Source organism: Plecotus auritus (assembly GCF_963455305.1).
Source record: "Plecotus auritus genome assembly, chromosome: 3".
NCBI lineage: Eukaryota > Metazoa > Chordata > Mammalia > Chiroptera > Vespertilionidae > Plecotus > Plecotus auritus.
The window spans coordinates 25,857,301-25,869,605 of NC_137772.1; the positions used below are offsets into that span (position 1 = coordinate 25,857,301).

The window sequence follows — 12,305 nt, forward strand, 5'->3', positions numbered from 1 at the left end:
CCTTTAAGATCCTCTCTTTGTTATTAATGTTTGCCACTATAATTATGAGGTGCCTTGCTGTGGGTCTTTTTGGGTTCATCTTGTTTGGGATTCTCTGTGCTTGTGTGATGTTTTTATTCCCCAAATCCTGGAAGTTTTCTATCATTATTTCTTCAAATAGGTTTTCTAAACGTTGTTCCCCTTTTTGTCCTTCTGGCACCACTATTATACGTATGCTATTTCATTTCATGTTATCCCAAAGCTCCATTAGGCCCTCCTCCTGATTTTAAATGTTTTTATCCAATTGCTGTTCAGATTGGGTGTGTTTTGTCCTGCCCTTTCTTCTAATTTGCTAATCGTTTCTCCACTTCTAGTCTACTGTTGAAACCTTCTGTTATGTATTTGTAGCTATATCACTTTTTATTTCCTCGTGATCTACACTAATAAAAGAAAAATATGCAAATTGACCACACCTCCGTGACGCCCACCAGCCAATCAGGAGTGAGTATGCAAATTAACCCAACAAAGATGTTGGGTTAATTTGCATATGCAGGCGCAGAGTGAAGACTGAAGGCTCTGGCTCCAGTGAAGACTAAGTGATGAAGCAGCTATTGTATACATTTGAAGTATTCTCATTTTTAAAATTAGACATAACTAAATATATAAAAGGGCTAAAGTAGATAAACATTTATGTCCTTCCTAATTTTAAAATTCAACAATTCTTATTTAGTGATTGTTAGGATGCTTGGGAACAGAGATGAGAAATCTAATATGGAATAGGAACAGTTAAGTGATCTCTGGGCTTGTTATCAGTATTTCATTATGGATACTATTTCTCTCCTGTTTTGTTTGGAATAAGAGCAAACTCTATTTTCACATTGGATAGAGAATGAAGGGAGAAAGTGATCAATTTAGCAGAAATTGAGAGGGTTGCTCATTCTGTTAACAATATAGAACCATTTGAATCATGTTGCTGTTTACTTGTGTATCATACAGAAGAAAGTCTAGCAGGCTTAAAATGACAGGGTCTTTTTTTAATCCTAGATCTACCCCCAGCTACTATTTAATATGAGGTAAATTATAAACCTCTGTAGGGAATCACATTATAATTTCCAGAGTGAGTTTATTATTTAATGATAATTGTAATTATTTATTATAACCTACTTTTTTTTTCTTTCAGCTGCTAGAGGTGCTCAATTTGCTTGTTATGATGAAATAAATACAAGAGCAGATAGATATGGAAACTGTGGAGCCAATTATTGTGCTTTTCCGTATGTATTAGGCAATTCTAATTTTGTTTGTAATGTAGCTTATATGTTGCGAATATCCTATAATATATTATATGTACAGACTAAAATGGTATTTTATACCAGGTTTTCTTTGTTTCATTATGTGAGAACAATGTTATTACCTATTGCCTACAAATAACATGTGCCTATAATGTTACAACAACAATGACCATAAAATAGCTTCTGTTTATTGTTGTGATGAGCTAGGCATTGTGTTAGGTAGTTTATATACATTATATAATAAATATATTTAATACATCAAACATTTGTAGTAAGAGCTATTCTATTTTACTAATGAAAAAATTGAAGACCAGCAACCATTGGTTTAAATATCAGAAATCCATATAGGAGAGATCAGGGCCATCACATTGCAAAAATCATTAATCTTTTCCTTTGCCACATTGCCTCACAAAACAAAAAGAGCCACATCATACACAAGTCAGTGGGCTCAGAAAATTACTGAGAAAACTCTTGAAACCTGGATTTAAGTCAGTGAAATACCTTTTTAACAGCTATATCAGCAATCTATGTTAATATGATAAATTTTTTTCTGCCTTATGCTTCTAGTCATCTCATGTGTGGAAAATTAGTTTGTGCTTGGCCACATAAGGAAATAGTATCAAAAGCAAACTTATCTGTGATTTACACACAAATACGAGATGAAATATGTGTGTCTACATTTCTAAACTCGGACAGGATACCTTCCAACGAGAAAACAACAATAAGTAAACCTGAAGAAAGAGATAAAACATTTACAGAAGATGGCACTTCGTGTGGTCCTGATATGGTAATTAGAACTATAAAATTATAAGTGTTTTCAACATCTTTTATGGTTATACTTATTTTAACAATATACCAACCAATGCACTTTAAAATAACCTGATTGAGGTATCGTTTACATAACATTCACCTATGGTAAGTGTGTAAATCATTGGTTTTGATTAATTTAGAGTTGTACAACCATCAGCACATCCAGTTTTAGACCATACCATCACCTCTTCCCTCTTGCCCACTTGCCCATCCCTAGCCCTAAGCAACACACCCAGTTTCCTCTATTAACATTTAGCAGTAGTGTGATACATTTGTCATAATTAATAAGCCAATGTTGATGCATTATTATTAACTAAATCTAGTAGTTCATTCAGATTTCCTTAGCTTTTACTTAATGACCTTTTCTAGGATTTAACCCAGAGTACCATTTTGCATTTCTTTGCTGTGTATATTTAGGCTCCTCTCGACAGTACAGTTTCTTATAATGCCCACCCCCCCTTCTTTGGAAGAAGATCACATCATATCAAATATACATACTTGTTGATATTAATTTTGATCACATGGGTGTGCTAATATTTGACAAATTTATCACTGTAAGTAATTTTTCTTTCTATATTGTACTTCATTGAAAGAACTTACTATGCATAGCCTACACTTAAGGAGTAATAAGTTGTGTTCCACCTTCTTGGAAATTCAGTATGTACTTAAATCATTTTGAATTCTGCATAGTTTTGTCTATTTTTCTCTATTTATTCAATCACATATTTGTAGCAGTATGGAATTCATGGATATTTATATTATAGTTTTGGTTATTATCCAGTATGACTTTATTTTATTGTTTAAATTGTTCTAACTTTGGCTACTGGGAGTTCTTTCAATTTGTTTCTATGTTGCTTTGACATACTATTATCATTGTGTGTGCTTTTCCTTTGGAGTGCTTCCTTACTTTCTGGAATGACAAACTGTTCTAGGTCCATTTTGTATATTTTGTGTCTTAGTTCCCAGAATTTTCATTCTTCCAGGAGGCCTGGCTCATTTTAACTAGAAATGACCATTAGAAACCAAGATCTAGGTGCTAATTGTGCTTTTGCTACTAGAGTTTCACTGGTTTGGCCTATCAGTAGACAGAACTAGGAAATATATATCTGGCTGGTGTGGCTCAGTTGGCTGAGCATTGTCCCATGCACCAAGAGATCACTGATTTGATTCCTGGTCAGGGCACATGCTCCAGTTGCAGGCTCAATCCCCAGTAGGGGGTATGCAGTAGGCAGCTGATAGATGTTTCTCTCTCATCAATGTTTCTATTTCTCTCTCCCTCTCCCTTCTTCTCTCTCTCAAATTAATAAAAACAATGTTTAAAAATATTTTTTTCCAAATATTTTCAATTTCTTGCTCTCTCTTCTCCTTTTGGCACACCCATGATGTGAGTGTTTCAATGTTTGAAGTTGTCTCAGAGGCTTTTTGCACTATCTTCATTCTTTTTTTAATTCTTTTTTCTCTTTTCCATTTTGATGGGATACTTTTTGCTTACTTGTATTTCAAATTGCTGATTTGATTGTAAATTATTCTTCATTTCAGTTAGTGTATCCTTCATTTCCAAACGATTATTTTTTATGGTTTCTGTCTTTTTCATGCTATTGAAGTTTTCACTAAGTTCCTTGAGCATCCTTATAACCATGGTTTTGAACTGTGTCTGGTAGTTTGCTTGCCTCCATTTCATTTCATTTTTTTTTTCTGGAGAAGTCTCCTGTTCTTTCACTTTGGATCTTTTTATTTGTCTCTGCATTTTGGAAGCTTCCCTATCTTATTTTTATATATGAGCTAGAACTGCTACATATTCTGGACTGGCTGGAGTGGCCTTGTTTAGTCGATGCCTGTAGGCTTCAGTAGCACAGTTTCCCCAGTCACCTGAGCTGGATGTTCCAGGCACCCTGATGTGGACTGTGAGAACTGTACTTTTGTATTTGAGTTTTGATTACCATTGGCATGTCACTGGGAGAAATTGACCTCCCATGCCAATTGGCTGTGAAGACCAGCTGAGACTACAAAAGACCAGCTGCTGTACAGGAACTGACACTACAAAGCAGACCTTATTTTAGAGGGTCTTTGGTGCTCACTGAGTCATCACCTTGAGTGTGTTGCCTGTGGAGGTGGGAGGCTTTTAATCTAGTGTAGTCTGAAGCTGTTAACTTGGTACACTGGCTCTTAGGCCTCCTGGGAGATTCAAGGTCAGCCACTGTCTGTGATCTGCTTGAGGTACCTGGCATGGGCTACAGAGTGACCTGTAGATGGCTGTTACTTGTGCTGGGGTTGAAGGTGTCCAGGAGAGGCTAAGCTGCAAATCAAGGCTGGTTGCTGCTAGTGTTGAGCCCGGGGCCACTTAGCAAGAGATACAGGGTACACAGAGGCCAGATTCTACTTGAGAGATTTTAGGAAAATCTGAAGCATGAGCCGCAATAGTCCATTTGTATGGAAAAGCCACTGGAAACAGCTGAGGGAGACCAGCAAGTTTGGTGGGCCAGGGTCTCAGGGAATCATCAGGGCAGGGTGAACAGAGTAAGGTAGGTTGATGAAGACTCAGATATGGTGCCCACCTGCCTGTTTGGGCATGGGGGGGACTGTATCAGTAAAGGAACAATGGCTTTCACTAGCAGTAAGCTGATACCCATCAGCTCTTGCCCTGATGCCAGACTATTCAGTTCCTGCCTGTGTGTCTCTGATTCCTTTCAAGCTGCTATCCCAGTGCTGTAGCTCAGAGGGAGTGAGGCCAAGTAAGGCCATGTTCAGGCCCTTTAAGGGGAACTGCCTGGGACTCCAGCAGCACTCCATCTCACTCAGCCACAATCTCCACTGGATTGGATAGCAAGAAGCTATGGGGACTTCTCCTTTTGGCACTGGAACCTGGTCTTGTAGGCCTGGTGTGGGGCTGGGACCCCTTGCTTCTCACGAGTAACCTCCGTAGGAAAGGCATCTCTTCCAATTTTTATTTGCCACATATAGGTGTGGGAACAGCCAATTCCAGGTCTCTGCCCCTCCTACCAATCTCAATATGGCTTCTTCTTTAAATCTCTAGTTGTAGGACTTCCATTCTGCTAGATTTCAGGTGGTTCTGAATGTTGGTTGTTATGTAGTTGTAATTTTATGTGGTTGTGGGAGTATCCTCATACTAATGATTTTAAGACCTCAATCTCCCATCAGATAATACTCAACCCTGACTGCTCCCAAATAATTGCCTGGACCCTGTCCCAGGTATCTATACTAATAATAGAGAAATATGCAAATTGACCAGGATGCTGTCACTTAACGACCAATCAGGATGGGGGCAGACCATGGCAGAGAGCTCTCAGCACGCCTGCACCAGGGGTCTGAAGGGCATGGAGAGGAAGGGCGAGCAGATAGGCAGTTAGGGCAATCAGGCCAGGAGGGGAGAGCAGATAGGCAGTTAGGGCAATCAGGCAAGGAGGGGAGAGCAGATCTGCAGTCAGGGCAATCCAGCCAGGAGGGGAGTGCAGATAAGCAGTTAGGGGGATCAGGCCAGTAGGGAAGAGCAGATAGGCAGTTAGGACGATCAGGCCAGGAAGGGAGTGCATATAGGTAATTAGGGGAATCAGGCCAGGAGGGTAGAGCAGATAGGGGGATCAGGCCAGCAGGGGAGAGCAGTTAGGCAGTTATGGGGATCAGGCCAGGAGGGGAGAGCAGATAGGGCCATCAGGCTGGCAGGGGAGCAGTTAGGAGCTAGTGGTTCCAGATTGTGAGAGGGATCCCGGATTGGAGATCTGGGCAGGCCAGGCTTAGGGCCCCCCACCCTGTGCATGAATTTTGTGCACCGGGCCTCTAGTTTTAATATAATGGTCTCAGGTGGAGCTCAGGCATAGGCATTTAAAAAATGTTCTTCAGTGAATTCTTGAATTCAAGTAACTAATCAAACAATTTTTTCAGGAATATATCAAAGAGGACTTCTGGTGTTAGATGGTAAGAAAATAAAATTTCAAACTTCTTACATATGATTACAACTTTATAATCTGAAGGTACATAGCTTATTTCACATTTATTTCAATGAACTTACAATTACTTTATTTTTTGGATTTTTATGTCAATCCTTGGTAATATGAATTCTGGAATTTTCTATAGTTTTCCATCTATATTATCAATGTACACAATTGTTTGCTGACTTTATTTTTCATTTCCTTTTGAATTGTTTTAGTATTGTATCAACTTTGTCTGTAGAGAGATTAAATACCTGGTCAATTATGCTGCATGCAACAATACTAGAGACTGTCAGAACAGGGGAGTAAGTAATTTCAATTTTCTTTTTAAGCTACATGTTTTGAAAATTTAAGAAACAGTTTAGAGGTTTACAAAATCATTTGAATAATTTTCTAAATAATTTTTATACTACTTGGTGCCATTTAATGGTCTGTAATTTATAGCTTTAACATTATTTTATTAAGAAATCTTGCCAAACTATTTATTAAAGAAAATAAAGTAGAAACATTTAAGATAATTCTGGATGTATAAAATGTTTGGTAAATATATGGGGTGGATGTGCTATAAGCACTATGTGTTACCATATAACCAAAATCATATTATTTTTACAGAGAGAAGGCAGAAGGTAAATAAAGTTATATGAATTTTCTTTCTAGTCTTGCTAGTTAATTTAGGGTCTGGGCTGTCCTGTGAAGCTAGAAAGTAAATGACAATTAATGGCATGTTACTGGTAATTGCCAATATTTGTGTTTGGCTACGTGAAGAGTTGAAAGAATAAAAAAAAATTAACTTGGTAACAGAAGCTAGATGTACTTTTTAAGATATTGACACTTTCAAGAGAAAATTTGTTGAATTGTTTATTTAAGATCAATTTTCTAGAATGGATAGCTTCTTTGGCATAAATTATCTGTTGAATAAGTATAGAATATTCATTTGTCTCTATTGTAAACCATCTTTGTACATAAAAAATTGTTCTATTTTCTGATTATTCTAGACTTGCAACAATTTCCAGCATTGCCATTGTAACCAAGGGTTTGCTCCTCCTCATTGCAATGCACAAAAAGACGCATTTGGAAGTCAGGATGATGGGCACCTATCTGGTAAAGGTTAGTATCTTTACCTAATGAACATATATGCATAACCCTTGGACATGGACAATTGTGTGAAGACCAATCAAGGGAGAGGTGTGGGTGGATGAAGGTGAGCGAAGAGAGAGGTATTTATGTCAACATTAAAATTTTTAAATAAAAAAATAGAAAAACAATATGAAACAGAATAAATTAAAGTATAGATTACAAGCTACATTACCAAAGAATTGAAGCAAAAAACCAGGTGGGGTTTTTTTTTGCTTTGTTTTGTTTTTGCTTTTCTGATTTCCATTCCCTTTATTTTTAAAATTTTATTTTATTGTTTAAAGTATTACAAATAGTAGTACACAAGTCTCCTTTTTTCCCCCATTGACCTTCCCCTGGCCTCCCCTACCCCCTGGCACATCCCCTCACCCCCCCGCCCCAGTGTTTTGCATCCATTGGTTATGCTTCTATGCATGCATACAAGTCCTTTGGTTGATCTCTTACCTTCCCCCCAAACCCTCCCCAGCCTTCCAACTGTAATTTGACAGTCTGTTCGATGATTCCCTGCCTCTGTATCTATCTTTTTGTTCATCGGGTTATAATGTTCTTTATTATCCATAAATGAGTGAGATCATGTGGTATTTTTCTTTCACTGTCTGGCTTATTTCACTTAGCATAATGGTCTCCAGTTCCATCCATGCTGTTGCAAATGTTAAGAATTCCTTCTTTTTTATAGCAGCGTAGAATTGCATTGTGTAGATGTACCACAGTTTTCTAATCCACTCATCTGCTGATGGGTATTTAGGCTGTATCCAAATCTTAGCTATTGTAAATTGTGCTGCTATGAACATAGGGGTGCATATCCTTTCTGATTGGTGTTTCTAGTTAGTTTCTTGGGATATATTCCTAGAAGTGGGATTACTGGGTCAAATGGCAGTTCCATTTTTAAATTTTTGAGGAAACGCCATACTATTTTCCACATTGGCTGACCAGTCTGCATTCCCACCAGCAGTGAAAGAGGGTTCCTTATTCTCCGCATCCTCACCAGCACTTGTTGTTTGTTGATTTGTTGATAATAGCCATTCTGACAGGTGTGAGGTGGTACCTCATTGTTGTTTTGATTTGCATCTCTCGGATGATTAGTGACTTTGAGCATGTTTCCATATGTCTCTTGGCTTTCTGAATGTCCTCTTTCAAAAAGTGTCTATTTAGGTCCTTTGCCCATTTTTTTTTAATTTAATAAATCTTTATTGTTCAGATTATTACAATTGTTTCTCCTTTTTCCCCCCATAGCTCCCCTCCACCCGGTTCCCACCCCACCCTTTGCCTTTACCTCCCCCCACACTGTCCTCATCCATAGGTGTACGATTTTTGTCTAGTCTCTTCCTGTACCCCCCATACCTCTTTCCCCCTGAGAATTATCAATCCACTCCCTTTCTATGCTCCTGATTCTATTATATTCACCAGTTGATTCTGTTACTCAGATTTTTTAATTCACTTGATTTTTAGGTTCACTTGTTGATAGATATGTATTTGTTGTTCATGATTTTTTTCTTTACTTTTTTCTTCTTCCTCTTCTTAAAGAATACCTTTCAGCATTTCATATAATACTGGTATGCTGGTGATGAACTCCTTTAGCTTTTTCTTATCTGTGAAGCTCTTTATCTGACCTTCAATTCTGAATAATAGCTTTGCTGGGTAGAGTAGTCTTGGTTGTAGGTTCTTGCTAGTCATCACTTTGAATATTTCTTGCCACTCCCGTCTGGCCTGCATAGTTTCTGTTGAGAAATCAGCTGACAATTGTATGGGTGCTCCCTTGTAGGTAATTAACTGTTTTTCTCTTGCTGCTTTTAATATTCTCTCTTTGTCTTTTGCTCTTGGCATTTTAATTATGATGTGTCTTGGTGTGGTCCTCTTTGGATTCTTTCGTTTGGGGTTCTTTGTGCTTCCTGGACTTGTAAGTCTATTTCTTTCCCAGGTCGGGGAAGTTTTCTGTCATTATTTCTTCTAATAGGTTTTCAGTATCTTGCTCTTCTCTTCTTCTGGCACCCCCATAATTCTGATGTTGGTACGCTTGAAGTTGTCCCAGAGGCTTCTTATACTATCTTCAACTTTTTGGATTCTTTTTTCTTTTTTTGCTTTTCTGGTTGAGTGTTTTTTGCTTCTTTGTATTTCAAATCTTTGACTTGATTCTTGCGTTCCTCTAGTCTGTTGTTGGGTCTCTGTATAATATTTTTTATTTCAGTCAGTGTATGTTTAATTTCTAGTTGGTCCTTTTTCATATCCTCGAGAGTCTAGTTATATTTATTGGGCTTTTCTAGGATATTCTTGAAGAGCCTTATAACCGTGGTTTTGAATTCTATATCCAGTCGTTTGTTTTCCTCCATTTCTTTCGTTTGTGATCTGTTTCTTCATCTCCCCATTTTTTACTGCTTCCCTGAGTTGGTAGAGTAGCTTTGTGTGCTATGTTTCCTATATGGCCCAGTGGGTCGGCCTCCCCAGTTAACCTGAGATGGACACTCTTGGTGCACCTCTTTGTGCACTGTGTGTACAGCCTTGTTGTAGTTAAGTCTTGATTGTTGTTGGTATCACTGTGAGGAAATGACCTGCAGGCCAGTTGGCTGTGAGGATCAGCTGTGTCTACACTGGGAGATTTTCGGTGCTGGTGACAGCCTTATAGGATTAGCCTTGCCAGATTGCAAAAGCCTCTGTGCTCAGCTTGGAAGGGGTGGAGTCTCAGGGCGGAGCAGACAGTCTTGGCTTCCTGTCAGCCCTGCCCTTGCGCGCGAGTCTCCAGACCTCTGCCTTCCGCAGTTCCCGAGTTTCTGCCTTACAGTACAGATTTCCCCCGTAAGAGCGTGGGTCCCCAGGGGCTCGCCTGGAACTGCGGTTCAGTGCAGTTGGAACTGGGGTTCAGTGCAGTCAGGAGCTTCTGACTCCCTTCCGCTAGGGATAGCCTGTGGTAATCTCCGCAGTCAGTCTTTGCGCACACTCGCGCGTCCAGACCCCTGCTGCCGCGGCTCCCCTGAGTCTACAAGTCTCCGTGTGCCTTTCTCTCTACCTGACAGTCCAAATTGCCCCTGTATGAGCCTGGGTACACAGGGTTTCGCCCAGAACTGAGGTTCAGTGCAGTTGGAACTGGGGTTCAGTGCAGTTGGGGGCTTCTTTCCCCCTCCAACCAGAGAAAGCCAGCCAGGCACTCCACCGCCCTTCCTCTCTGTGCGCGCGTGTCTCCGTACCTCAGCTCTTTGCTGTTCCTTCTCCGTGAGCTTTCCTCTTTCCTTCTAGTTGTAGAATTTCCACTCAGCCAGCTTTCCTATGGTTCTGGATGGTGTCCGTTTTGTCTTTTAGTTGTAGTTTTGAAATTGTTGTGCGGTGCAGCAGTTTAGGTGCTTACCTATGCCGCCATCTTTGTTTCTCTCCGGCTTTATTTCTTAGGCATTCTTTATTAAATCATTGGCCATTGGTGATTCTGCCCATTTTTTGATTGGATTGTTTATCTTCCTTTTGTTAAGTGTATGAGTTCCCTGAAAATGTTGGAGATTAAACCCTTATCAGAGATAACATTGGCAAATATGTTCTCCCATGCAGTGGGATTTCTTGTTGTTTTGTTGATGGTTTCTTTTGCTGTGCAGAAGCTTTTTATTTTTATGTAGTCCCATTTGTTTATTTTATCCTTAGTTTATCTTGCCCTAGGATCTGTGTCTGAAAAGATATTGCTACGACATATGTCTGCAATTTTGCTGCCTATGCAGTCTTGTAGGATTTTTATTGTTTCCTATCTTATATTTAAGTCCTTTAGCCATTTTGAGTTTGTTTTTATGTATGGTGTAAGTTGGTGATCTAGTTTCATTTTTTTGCATGTATCTGACCAAATTTCCCACCACCTTTTATTAAAGAGACTGTTTTGACTTCATTATATGCACTTGCCTCCTTTTTAAAATATTAATTGAGGATAATGGCTTGGGTCAATTTTGGGGTTCTCTATTCTGTTCCATTGGTCTGTTTGTCTTTTCTTGTGCCAGTACCTGGCTGTTTTGAGAACCGTGGCTTGGTAATATAGCTTGATGTCTGGTATTGTGATCCCTCCAACTTTGGTCTTGTTTCTCAGGATAGCTGTGGCTATTCACGGTCTTTTTTTATTTCAGATGAATTTTTGGAGAGTTTGATCTAGGTCTTTGAAATATGCCATTGGTATTTTAATAGGTATTGCATTGAATCTGTAGATTGCTTTAGGTAGTATGGACATTTTAATGATGTTGATTCTATCAATCCATGAACATGGTATGTTCTTCCATTTGTTTATGTCTTCCTCTATCTCTTATTTCAATGTCCTGTAGTTTTCTGAGTACAGGTCTTTTATGTCCTTAGTTAAGTCTATTCCTAGGTATCTTAATATTTTTTTGGTTCAATGGTAAATGGGATTATTTTTTTTTTTCATTTCTCTTTCTGTGAGCTCATTATTGGTGTATAAAAAGGCCATAGATTTCTGGGTGATAATTTTGTATCCTGATACATTGCCAAATTAATTTGTTAGGTCTAGTAGTTTTTTGATGGAGTCTTTGAGGTTTTCTATGTATAGTATCATGTCATCTGTGAATATGGTCAGTTTTACTTCTTTTCCAATTTGGATGCCTTTTATTTCTTCTTCTTGTCTTATCTCTTTGGCTAGTACTTCTGGTGCTATGTCGAACAGGAGTGGTGAAAGTGGACATCCTTGTCTTGTTCCTGTTCTTAGGGTAAATGGGTTTAATTTGTACCCACTGAGTGTGATGTTGGCTGTAGGTTTGTCATATAGGGCTTTTATTATGTTGAGGTATGATCCCTTTATTCCCACTTTGCTGAGAGTTTTGTTTTTTTTTAATCAAGAAAGGGTGTTGGATTTTGTCAAATGCTTTTTCCGCATCAATTGCTATAATTATGTGATTTTTGTCTTTCAATTTGTTTATGTGATGTATCAAAATTATTTATTTGCAGATATTGTACCATACTTACATCCCCAGAATAAATCCCACTTGGTCATGATGTATGATCTTTCTAATGTATTGCTGAATCTGATTTGCTAGAATTTTGTTGAGGATTCTAGAATCCATGTTCATCAAGGATATTGGTCTGTAGTTCTCTTTTTTTTGTGGTGTCTTTATCTGGTTTTGGGATTAGGGTAATGCTGGCTTCATAAAAAGAGCTTGGAAGTGTGCCTTCCTCT

At 38.6% G+C, this 12,305-nt stretch overlaps 1 protein-coding gene across 1 annotated transcript in view; it reads left to right on the forward strand.

Moving 5' to 3' along the window:
- LOC308243472 (disintegrin and metalloproteinase domain-containing protein 5-like) overlaps positions 1-12,305 on the forward strand; it is a gene marked incomplete at both ends in the record, with an annotated part of 133,395 nt that overhangs the window by 92,656 nt on the left and 28,434 nt on the right. The window contains 3 exons of the mRNA XM_080659017.1: positions 1,160-1,250; positions 1,836-2,055; positions 7,021-7,132. Of these exons, the coding sequence (XP_080515143.1) occupies positions 1,160-1,250; positions 1,836-2,055; positions 7,021-7,132 (423 nt within the window). The remainder of the gene's footprint in view (positions 1-1,159; positions 1,251-1,835; positions 2,056-7,020; positions 7,133-12,305) is intronic.